The sequence below is a fragment of the Macrobrachium nipponense genome, chromosome 29 (genome assembly GCF_015104395.2).
Source record: "Macrobrachium nipponense isolate FS-2020 chromosome 29, ASM1510439v2, whole genome shotgun sequence".
Classification (NCBI taxonomy): Eukaryota; Metazoa; Arthropoda; class Malacostraca; order Decapoda; family Palaemonidae; genus Macrobrachium; species Macrobrachium nipponense.
The window spans coordinates 43,580,264-43,593,713 of NC_061092.1; the positions used below are offsets into that span (position 1 = coordinate 43,580,264).

The 13,450-nt window shown below is 36.6% G+C and overlaps 1 protein-coding gene across 1 annotated transcript; it reads left to right on the forward strand.

The window, feature by feature from the left end:
• Positions 1–12,445: 12,445 nt before the first annotated feature.
• LOC135206326 (KRAB-A domain-containing protein 2-like) lies at positions 12,446–13,171 on the forward strand. Its single transcript, XM_064237748.1, has one exon. The coding sequence runs from the start codon at positions 12,446–12,448 to the stop codon at positions 13,169–13,171; it is 726 nt and encodes a 241-aa protein (XP_064093818.1).
• Positions 13,172–13,450: the final 279 nt, after the last annotated feature.

A 13,450-nucleotide genomic window follows, 5' to 3' on the forward strand; every position in this document is an offset into this window, starting at 1 on the left:
CAGTTTCCAGCCCTGTGATTGGCTTATCATCAGCCAATCTGGAGCGTCATAAGGGACTGGCCCAGACGTCAAATGCACGGTTGATGTGAATCTACTATAGTTACTAAAACGATTGAGAGGTAAAACCTGGGTTTTCTATTAGAGTTCACCAGGGAAGACTGCGAGTCATGTCCGGTATTCGAGATGAAGATTTGGGACATAGCTGGTAGACTTAAGCGTTTAAAGTCATTACAATTAATAAATAAACATAATTATAGGTATGGAATATCAGAAACCTGTACAATAAAGTTTCAGTATCCAAGAGTTAGCGCTACTGATATAAAACTATACAAAAAATGACTGGTGATTCTTGACAATTTCCACTGAACTGGTAATCATCTACTTTTCTTGCATGCTCATAATATTAAAGTAACAGATACACAGATATTACAACTTTGTCCTTTAGGGTTAAAAATTAGGCAAAACTGTTTGAGGTCTCGGCAGTATCGATGTTTCCGTTGAAATTTAAATAATTAAGAAAAAGGTGTTCTGACCAGGCCATTGTTTGAGGATGCATGTCCAGGAAGTTTGGGTGCAAGTCTAATAATGGAGGTTGAAGCGAGGTTGTACGCTAGAGGTTGAATGTCCCTGGAAGAATTGGGCTCACGTTCACTGCTGGAAGTGAACCTTTTGGGTTGCTGGAGGTGGAATGCCGTTGACGACCGAGGTTCTTATATGATATTAGAGGTTAATTTAAGCACACATTTATGTTAGAGGTTGAACGCAAGAGAAAATTGGAACCTACGTCTGAAGACATAGGTGAACATTAGGGGTGATGTTTGAGGTTTGTTTTGTGTTTTTACGATGCATGGAACCAGTGGTTATTCAGCAACAGGACCAACGGCTTTACATGACTTCCGAACCACGTTGAGAGTGAACTTCTATCACTAGAAATACACATCTCGCGGCCTCCGAGATGGCAGGCCAACACCATACCGACCACGCCACTGAGACGCTATTTGAGGTTTGTTCGCGATCCGAGTTACGGGTCACGTAGTGCTAAGTGTTGGAAGGCGAATGTCATGGTAAATAAGAAGGAAATGATCTTACCAGATGATAAGAAAAATAGGGATTATGCCTTCCATAAATCTACTTATTACCCACCCTTATCCCTACATTAAGGGGTCGGTTGCCTGATGCGCCTTTCCTTACAACATCACACATGCTTTATTTTTTGGCGAAGGGGTTTTTACGACCGCATGCCCTTGCTGTCATCAACCACAATTATTGGCAGTGGGCCTCGCATTTGACTAAAAATTCCACCTGCAAGGGAGCAGTTTCCACAGTTATTGGCAGTGGGCCTAACCTTTTACTCAAAAGAAAAACTGCAAGGCAGCAGCTGTCCTTTTAGACGCTTTTTACGACACGCAGGACCTACGGGGGTAGTATTCTTAAATCCCTAAATATAATAGGTAGAAAGACAAAGATTTACATTCACTCCTAAGGTTTCGCACCTAGTTAATTCTACTTTCAGTAAAAACATGGTACATAAACTAGTTTTTTTTATATTCTATGTCTGAGGCTGCAATTAAACAAGCTTAACTTTACAGATATTGACTGCAGGACCGCTTTGAAAACAAGCGTAGATTTACTATTTTGAGGACTAAAACATATACATTGAGTTTACTGTTTGCGGTTGTTCGACAAAAATAAGGTAAACGTTTAAGGGTGCGTCCACAATACAATTAAACATATAAACACGAATTACAAATTGGCGAATTCTTAACTTTAATTACAACTGATAAACAGAAAGATCAAGATCAAAAGAGAGAGAGAGAGAGAGAGAGAAAGAGAGATAAGAATAAACTTCAAATAATGTGTTCACTTACAATACATGAAATAAACATGTAAGAAATAAAAATCCTTCATTAAAACAATCAACTGATTACCAGGTACCAAACTCAGCTTGGGTGACAGGTGGCATATAATGCCCATATTATTTCTCGGTAGAATTTATTTGCAGGTCTTCTCTATAGTGAAGCTAGTGTCATAACCGCTAGGCCACGAAGCCCACAGGCCACATACACAAACCAGATGTATTTTATATACACTCTCGATTTTATTAATCATGAAAAACATCGCAATTATTATCCACTAAGACGTAATTGGAAATTTATTTCATTTTCACTTCTTATCGTCTTTATATCTCTATTCGCCCTTTATGTATTACGTCATTCGAGTACATCCCCCTTACCCCCCACCCCTCCTCCGTCCCCCCTTGAGACCCTCCCTTCGATCTGGGCCAGCATAAGAAATCTGTCTTCATTTTTATGGGAAAAAGGGAAGGAAAAGAGATGGAAGGGATAATTAAAAACGCCATCATAACTTTCTGAAGGCCATAATTGAGATGGATTATCTGGATAGAAAGGCTTTGGAATCAATTTTGGAGATGACGCGCACGCACGCACATAAGCTTACATACACACACGAGCAAGCGAGGTTTAAGGGCGTATAAATCTTGGCTACAAAATGTTCATAAATATTTACGAAACTACGGATAAGTTTTACCGCACATATACACAGACTCTGCTGTCAAGATGAAAGTAACACTACTTTGTTTTAACAAAAGCCTGTTTTCACTAATTGGGTAGCTCCAGATAGAAAACAAGATTAAAATCGCAACATTCCTCTTTACATATATATATTTGAATACACACACACACATACATACATACATACATATATACATACATACATACATATAGTATATTAATATATATATATATATATATATATATATATATATATATGAAAAATGATAGTAAAAAATCCAAGCGCTTTCGTCTTTACTAAGACTTGAGAATTGTCTTTAGTAAAGACGAAAGCGCTTGGATTTCTGACTATCATTTCCCTGGGTGGTATTCGCTTACTTAATGAAGTCCCGTGCATTCTACTGTGATTTTTTAAGCATATATAATATATATATATATAATATATATATTATATATATATATACATATACATATACAGATAGGGGTAAGCGAGACTGAATGATTGATACCTTTACGTTTCCATTGCCTTCAAAACAACGATAGCCATAAAAAACGCTCGTACGCACACACACACACAAACACCACCACACACACACACACACACACATATATATATAATATATATATATATATATATATATATATATATAATATATATATATATATATACACTAGTTGAACAACCCAACGCTGCCCAAGATATCTCTAAGTGACAACTGATAAACTTCTCTCTCTCCCTCACTTTATCCCTCTTTCTCCTCCCTCTACTATCTCTCTCTATCTTCCCTCTCCTCTCTCGATCTCTCTCTCACCCTCTCTTCTCTCTCTTCTCTCTCTCTATCTCTCCTCTCTCTCTCTCTCTCCTCTCTCTCTTCCCTCTCTCTCTTCCTCCCTCTATTTCCTCCCACATCCCCCACTCTCTCTCTCTCTCTCTGTCATCCCCTTCCCAACTCCCACCCTCTTTGGTGCCACTGATATCTTAACTCCACAGTATTCTTTTCCAGATATTAAGTCATACTTATACCAAAATTAGGTATAATGAATTTGTAAAGTTTATTTAGTTACTAAGTCTATGGGCAGAACCAGCCACGTTTCCGAAAAGCCCTTCCCACCTACAACCTGCTTTGGTGCCATTTTAGAAACGGCCCTCGAATTTCGCATTATGACTAAAACCTTCCTTGTGTGGGGGGGCATATATGGTAAATATTTGATAGCCCTAGGTTTCATATTCTGGGTGTAGAAAGCAAACAGAGATAGATATATATGTATGTTATATAAATATATATATAATTAGATAAATGGATGTATGTATGTTTTACATGCACTTTCAAGTGCATTGAGCAATTTCAACCAAACTTTGTATAAATATGACTTAGTATCTGGGAAAGAACACTGTAGTGGTAAGACATCACTTGCACCAAAGGGGTGGGGTGTGGGAAGGGGGGTGAAATGTAGTAATTACAAAAAATGAATAGTGAAACTCCCGATGCCCTTCAAGTCCAAGTTCAGCCCTGACAGAGAGGCGTGGCTGAGAAGTGGGTGACATGTAAAAGTAACCGAAACGACAGATATTAGTGTCTAATCCGTAGTTTTCGAGGTCACAGAGATGAAACGTGACACTCCCGATGCTCTTAAAGTCCAATTTCAGCCCTGATGGGAGGGGGTGGTGATGCAGGGGGTGGATGTGAGGAGTGAGAAGGGGGCGACATGTAAATAATCGAAAATGAAAGATATTAGTACCTAAATCTTAGTTTTTGAGCTCGCTGAGATGAATAGTGACACTCCTGATGCCCTTTAAGTTCAAATTCAACTCTTATAGGAAGGGGTGGGAAGGGGATGTTATGTAAAATGACCGAAAACGACAGATATTACTATTTAATCCATAGGTCTTGAGGTTATCGAAATGATATTGACACTCCTGATACACCTTAAGTCGAAGTTGAGCCCCAGTGGGAAGGGAGGGTGAAAAGAGGTGGGATGGTGGTGATATGTAAAAATAAAAAATAAAAAATACAGTTTTTGAGGCCACTGAGATGAATAATGAAACACCCAATGCCACTTCAGTCCAGGTTCAACCGCGATAGGAAGGGGGTGGTGTTACGATCCCGTGATAGTTTGTAGGAAATAGTTCTTTCCAAAACTACTGCTTTGGGTTATTACCTATTCTACAAATACCATAGTTCCCTAATGATATGTCAATATTACTGTTACAGCAGGTGACGTTGGAGGCGTGAGGTATACTTCAGGCGGGACACGGAACTCTGCAGTAGAAGAGGGTGGACGTTCTAATAGTTGTGCGTTGCGAGTGTGATTTTGGCTATACTTCGGTGATCGTCCTGGGAATAGTGCATCGTTGGCTACGAAGGTAGCGAATTTATGGTGAAAGCGCGCTTTGTGGAAGCTGAATGCTTCAATGAACTTGCACGGTATATATTCCCGGACGATGTAGTTGATGAGGATTCGTCTCAACGAGGAAGTTAGCCCTGTTGTTGACTGTTGATAGCAACCATGTGATTTGCCCCTCTTGCAGATGTTCCCGTGGGGTGTCCCCCTGATCATTTGGATCAGTATTAATTATATAATACTTGCCTCACCTCCGTTTAAGAAACTGTAACTTTCAGAATTTCATTGCCTAGTTAACTATTGTAACTTTCAGTTGGATTGTTTTGTAACGTTTTTCATTACTTCGTTTATACGTTTATGGGTTTTTCTTTTGTTAATAATTATCTAAGATGTTTTCGTATGTTTTATTATTCCACTCTAACGTTTCTGCTGAAGATCATTATTATTAAAGCTCAAGCTATATATATATATATATATATATATATATATATATATATATATATATATATAAAGTGGTAAAAGGACAATAAATTAAATATGTTATGTGCCTGAATCTGGCGGTAATAAACTTTTAAGTATTTAAGAATTGGTCCGTAACAGGGGTGGGTGGGGGGGGGGGCGGTGAGGGGGGGGAGAAGGAATGAAAAATAAAAAGTAAATAATGACAGATATTGGAGTCTAGTCCACAGTTTCTAGTTCGCTGGGATGAATAGACATTCCCGCTACCCTTCAAAGTCCAAGTTTTAGTACTCATAGAAGGGGAGGAAGTGGTGAAATACAAAATGTCAATAAGGTTGGGCAATGTAACTAATGCAATTATCTTAATAGGAATGAGGAGAGAGAGAGAGAGAGAGAGAGAGGATGAAGAGAGACAGAGAGAGAGAGAGGAGAGTTTATCAGTTGTTTTATATGTATATATATATATATATATATATGTATGTATATGTATATTGTCCTGCTGCAGAACAGCCACAGGAAGCAATATTTGTCCTGCTGCAGAACATCCACAGGAAGCAATATTGTCCTGCTGCAGAACACCACAGATAGCCCTATAATACACCTACTGCAAGGCAGTCCAAAGGAGGGCAGGCAATGGCAAGGCTCAAACGTGCAGCAGACCTCTCGCTCAAACAGACCGGGGAGGAACTCTTGTAGAGACGAAAATTCCTTATACCAAACCTTCGCTGAATCACCCAACGACTCAAGAACATGAAAATATAAGAGAAAATTATCCCCCATGGGTGTGCTACCAGTAGCAAGCGAAACACTTGACGGGCGGGGGGGAGGGGGGGGGGGGGGGATAGCCCAAACCTACATTTACCGGCAAAAAGTAAAAAAAGTTTAAGTATAAGAGCTACGTTACTGGGCTTAAAAGACTTATGTTAAATTTTCATCATAATATACATACATACATATATATATATATATATATATATATATATATATATATATATATATATATATATAATGAATTAATGATAGCCGTTACACGTCGATAAAACACTGTTCTCTACATGCGTTTACCGTGATAAGTCTCCCTACGTCCATCATAGATCACACTTCAAGTTGATTCCGCTGAATACCATCATCCACAATAAATGATGACAGTACTATCACAATATACAGGACTTGAAAAGGCAGACACAGATGACGAATCATTGAATAGTATGTATATTATGATGAAAAGTTAACAATATTCAATGATTCGTCGTCTGTGTCTGCCCTTTCGAGTCCTGTATATTGTGATAATACTGTCATCATTTCTTGTGGATGATGGTATTCAGCGGAATCAACTTAAAGTGTGATCTATGATGGACGTAGGGAGACTTTTCACGGTAAACGCATATAAAGAACAGTGTTTTATCGACGTGTAACGCTCAGTTGTATTAGAGGCTTTGAGTTGCCGATGGTAATCGGCAGAATCACCATGAATAGTCTACAGTATTGGATCTGTGTATAAGCGTGTTAGCTAAAGATTTGTATTATTACTGTAAATTAGTATTAGGAATTTAGTTGTAAATAGAATTAAGGGTTATTCCTCTTATCTTTGCCTTCTACTGTCGTATGCTTGTGTTGTTTTTTGCCAACTTGAGTTTGTTGTTTTTTCTTCCTCCCTCTGTGACTTTCCCGCCTCCCGTCGGTATACATGTTAAGAGTAGGAGACAGGGGAATGCTTGTGTTGTGTTATTGTAGCTGAATGCGGTTTCTAGCCCCAACCATCATTTACGGCTATCATCAATTCATTATATATGTTGTTCTTTTTACAAAGTTGAGTCTTTTTTTTATTCCTCTTCGAGTGTACAGTGTTTTGCTGGGGATCCTGACTCCTAGGGTCTAATAGCCCTTCTGAAGTCATATTTGGATATTTTTGAAAATCTGCCTATTAGAAGAGTTGGTGTAAGGGAAGAGTAAATTCTCTCGTTCTTTTTAATGTAAGAAATGTTTTGGTATTCATATAACCTGGGTTTGGTATATATCTTAATTTTGGTTTCACGCGAGATTTTTGTAAAAGGGGGTACCCTGTGGCTAGTCTAAAGCTCTAAAGATAATGCTTTGTAGAAAGTGTGCAAAGCATATTAGTTCTGTTTATTTATAGTGAGCAGGAGGCCACCATAACATTATGTATATATATATATATATATATATATATACACATATATATATATATAAAATATATATATTTTTATATATATATATATATATATATATATATATATATATATATATATAATATACAAATACATACGCGTTAACGTAATCTCCAACTTAATTCATACGCGTTAACGTAATCTCCAACTTAATTCATTACAGTTTCTCCTTAGTATTGCTGATGTTGATGCTCAAAGAGTTTAAGAAGCTGTGATGCTACTTTCCAAAGCCTTAGTTTTTCTGGCTCACAGTCGCTGTTTATGTATGCAAATTATCATCTGTTTCTTGGTTTAACATCTTTCTTTAAGGCAACATGTCGGCGTGGAAGGGTCTTGAAGGAGGTAAAAAAAACATGATCTGGACCTCTGGACTATGCATTGTCATCAGTGGAAGCTTTTCCAGACTTTTTCTATATGCATGCATACAAATAATATAATAATAATAATAATAATAATAATAATAATAATAATAATAATAATAATAATCTTAGCTAGTCTGTATACACAGTTGAAATATATACCATTTTTCATGTAAAATATACAAATAAAATGTACACGGTGCTCGAAAGCTATCACAGATATACATTTAACCTAATCACTTCTGTTTTGCTTAGAAGCTGAAAGTTTTACGCCGAAACAATAAACAAATATAGAGAAATAATCAAAAGACAAGAATAATAATGAGGGCAATAATGTAAATAGAAAGTATTGTATACTAATTTCCTTTTTGACAAATCATACAATAAAATGCAAGATCAAATGTCAATATATAAAATAAAATAAACAAATTTGAGTTATTAGAGGTAACAAACAAAAGTCAATAAAACCTTGGTCTGCAAATAATTATATTTTTGGACATGAATAAACCTGTCATGAAATGAATAATCAAAATGCATAAAATCCCATATGTGACTACAAGAAACAAAAAACGAAGTAAATAAATAAATAAATGAACAAACAAGAAGTCACACGCAATATATCCTCTTTAGAAAATGAATAATTCAATAATCTTTTAAGCAATCCATTTCCCTAGTAAACACAAACATCGCTCCCGCGTTAAAAGTACACAATGTTTAACTAACTATTAAACAAATCTCATCCCTTGAAATATGTCGTGCAAACGCTACTGCAAATAAGGTATATATGCTTTTTCAGTGGCAATTAATCTGTTAATGTTCCAAGATTAATTATTTGACTACGTCTTATTTGCTTTTCTCATTTTTTTTTACTTTTAAACACACAACAATCTTCAGTTACACTGAAGAAGTACAGACAGGATAAATCCCCTCTTACTTTCTTTACTTTGCGTTGCGTTGATATTGACATTAATATTCCATGTATGTGTTATATACTATATATATATATTATATATATATATATATATATATATATATATATATATATATATATACAATATATATTGTATTAACATTACATTAATACAAAACGTTTACAAAAGAAAATGAACGTAAAAATTAACAATTAAAGAATTTCTAAGTAAAATGACGAATTAAATAATCCCGGAGAATTAATATCACATTAGTACATAACACGTTTAAGGTAAATGTAATATTATAAACAATTTAAACACTTCTAAGTAACATTACAAATAAAAACCCATTAAAAAATGAAAACACCTTGCTCAACCAGAGTCCCGTCGATCTGTGTCAGGACGGTGGAAAAAGTCAAGAAGAGGCAAAGAACAAAGTGACGTGGCTTCATGCTATATGCTTTATGATATTTGATTGTTCAGGCTGGATAATTCAGGAATCACGCCAGAATCCGTAAGGCAGACATATATTTTAATAACTTTAAGATCATTATGACATGACCTTATGAACACCACCTCCTCGTTCTTGAAAGTTTGGAAATTAAGAAGCTGTTACCTTCGCTAAACAACCATCCCACCTTGGCACCTTTGCATATAGCATAAAGCCACGTCACTTGGTTCTTTGCCTCTTAACTTTCTTCCACCGTCCTGACGTGGGACGGCGGGACTCCGCTTGAGCAAGGTGTTCTCATTTTTTGAGATGTTTTAATTAGTCATTTTACTTAGAAGGGTTTCATTGTTCATAATTTCACAATTCCCTTTCTTAAACGTGTTTTGTATTAATGTAATATTCATTCTTTGAGATTTTCTAATTAGTACTTTTACTTAGAAATGGTTTAATTGTTAATTATTACGTAATTCTTTTTAATGTTTTGCATTAATGTAACATTTATTTCTTGCTTTTAGCCCGAAGATGGGACTTTGTCTTGAAACGTCGCTAGCCAAAAAGAAACCAATGTAATGTGCAATGTCCTTCCATATCCTCATGCCTATATATATATATATATATATATATATATATATATATATATATATATATATAATATATATATATATATATAATATATATATATATATATATATATATGTATATATATAATATATATATATATATATTTTTATATATATATATATATATATATGATTAGGAACATTTCACATGTATATACAGAATGTCGCAGAAGACCACCTCTCATCCCCGTTCCCATTTCCCTTTTATTACATTATCTCCATTCCATTTTTCACCATCATAGCTTCGCCTCTCACGCCCTTCCCTTTAAAAGTACGACAGACACAAAGACGACCTGAGAAACTGACAGACAAACGGACGATCTTCCTTCATGCACACTTATACCTGATGTACTACTTATGCGACCTGTTTGACTGGAAACATTTCAACCGTGTAGATGTGATGAAAACGTCAGCGTGACCGAAACACTGGAGTTAAAACTATACTCCCCAACTTAGTTGCAAGATTACTGATAAACATACCTAGTCAATGGTGTCATACTTAGTCACTGATAGCATACCTAGTCACTGGTAGCACATCTACTCATTGGTGGCATACCTAGTCAATTGCGACACACATAGTCAATGGTGGCATACTTAGTCATTGGTACAATACGTAGTGAATGGCGTCATACGAAGTCACTGGTGGCTTGCTTAGTCATTGTCGGCATACCTAGTCATTGGCGGCATACCTACTGAATTGTGGCATACGTAGTCATTGGGGCAATACATAGTCAATGGTGGTATACATAGTCATTGGTGGCATACAATGTCAATTATGGCATAAGTGGTCATTGGTGCAATACATAGTCAATGGTAGCATACGAAGTCATTGGTGCCATGCCTAGTCACTGGTGGTATACCTAGTCAATGGTGGCATACCTAATCAATGGTAGCATACGAAGTCATTGGTGTCATGCCTATTCATTGGTGGCATACCTAGTCAATTGTGTCTTACGTAGTCATTGGTGCAATATGTAGTCAATGGTGGCATACCTAGTCAATTGTTTCATACGTAGTCATTGGTGCAATACGTAGTCAATGGCAGCATACGTAGTCATTAGTGCCATATGTAGTCAAAGGTGGTATACGTGGTCATTGGTGGCATACCTAGTCAATGGTAGCATTCAAAGTCATTAGTGCCATGACTAGGGATGCCACCAATGATTAGGCATGGCACCAAGGACAAAGTCATTGGTGCCATGCCTAGTCAGTGGTGGTATACGTTGTCATTGGTGGCATACCTAGTCAATGGTGAAGTTTTGGGGATAAGTTATGGAAGCTCAAGTCGTCAGTCTGTTGGCATGAATTATGATCAAAAGTTTGATTGCATCATTCTTTTTCATATGAACTAACATTTAAGATGGCTATTAATTGTTTTAACAATGGAATCAGTAAACATTATGATCGCATGAAAGTGGAAGCATAATTACCATTAATTCCATAATGAGCAACATCTACAAATATAAGTGTAAAACGGTCAATAACGACTTAGAAAGTCGTGCACACACTGAAAACTGAGTCTGTCCAGCTATAGAACTGAACATGCACCGCATGACTGACCACAGAAGCAGATGACTTATTGAACGAACAATAATACTGCAGATATGTAAATGATGTAGTTACACGCACAAATAACTAACCAAGTGTAATTTCAACATACACGGCTCTATAAACCGTCAAAATGCAACGTTCATATCTTAGGCACCGCTTTTCATTCAATGGCTTTAATAAACAATTAGTACGTATGTAATAGTGTGGATATTTTTCACTTCTATATTAATGAATAATGAGTATATTTCTTTAAGGAGAGAACGCAAATAGTGAATCTTACTTTAATAAACTGCTGCCAAGTCTTCCTAACAGCTCACGATCCTCAAAGAAAAAAAATACAACTGAATGAACTGACCGAGATGAATGAACCCTATTTATTTATTACAAAATAATTAAACCTATTTATCTATTATAATAAAATGAACCCGATTTATTTATCTATTCATTTATTACGAACAATCTTTAAACAGAAAATCATTCTGTCTTTACTTCACTTTGCTCAGGAAACACTGCCTTCCTCTGTGCTCCCAGACTATCGGTGATTTCTAAATTGTGGAAGGACTGGCGTACTCTATTCATGTCATAACTCATACATAAAAAAAATTTATAAAATTATAATCTCTCTTTTTCTGCATACATAATTGTATATATATGTTACAGTCAATATCTAAATCCAGACAATTTGTAAAGTGACTGATTTTTTCAGGCAGTTTGTGAATTGCCTGGTTCACCCAGTCAGTTTATAAATCAGCTAAAAATCGCAGATAATTTACAAAGTGACTAAAATTTTGATAGTTTTTCTTGGCATATTGACTGAAATGATCCTGCTACGGGTCACAAATCCCCAACCCCGCCCGGCCGAGGAACGAACCCAGGACCTTTTGTGTGTGTGTGTGCGTGTGATTCAAAAAGTCTGATCATGAACGAACCCGCACCAGTGTGCGTGTGTGTGCTAGCTAGCTGGAGCAGTTGAGTAATGGTCTTGTCCTTGGCACTGTCCTTCTGTGAGGTTCACTTCGTATATAGAAGATATGGCGTGTTCCCAAGAAACACATTTTTACGGCAAAGTGATGTTAAAGAAAAACTCAGACTCAAAGTCATTAATACTGACTAAACTTGAGTACTACAATCTGATAGAGGAACTCAGAGTAGCAGCATCTGCAAAAGATAGATCAAATCGTCAGTATTACACCCTTGGACGTTATGAAGTTCTTCAGTGTGGTGGTGTTGAAAAGTTGATAAAAAAACGGAAGGATGAAACTCAAGAACCCGTTTATTTTGTGCACGTTGAGGATATGTTTGAAACAATAAAACGTGCTCACATTGCTATGGGCCATGGCGGCAGAGAAAAAATGGTCAAAGAATTGTCAAGATATGCGAACGTAACGAGAGATACTGTAGAACTGTTCAAATCTGTGTGTGTTCAGTGTCAAAAGAAACGAAAGAGATGTGCGACCAAGGGCGTTACTGTCAAACCGATTTTATCTAAGGACTACGGTTCACGAGCTCAGGTGGACCTTGTCGACATGCAGTCTTGCGCCAAAGGAAAATATAAGTGGATAATGGTGTACCAAGATCATCTAACAAAGTATTGCATATTGCGTCCCTTAACTTCAAAGAGAGCAGCTGAGGTTGCATTCCAGCTAATGGACATATTTTTAATGTTCGGAGCCCTTCAAATTCTGCAAAGTGATAAAGGTAGTGAATTTACAGCTTGGTTATCTCGGAACTCAAACTTCTTCGGCCAGACCTATTGATCGTTCATGGTAAACCAAGGCATCCACAGAGCCAGGGATCAGTTGAATGCCTTAACTGTGATATAAAAGACGTGTTTTTTTCATGGTTAGGGGATAATGACACAAGTGACTGGCCCATGGGACTCAAGTTTGTGCAGTTCCAAAAGAACACCAGTTACCATTCTGGAATTAAACAATCCTATACAAAGCACTCTTTGGTGTTGAGGCCAGAGTAGGTCTACGCTCAACTGAACTTCCAGAAGAAGTTTTGAAGACAATGATCACTGAAGAGGATTTACT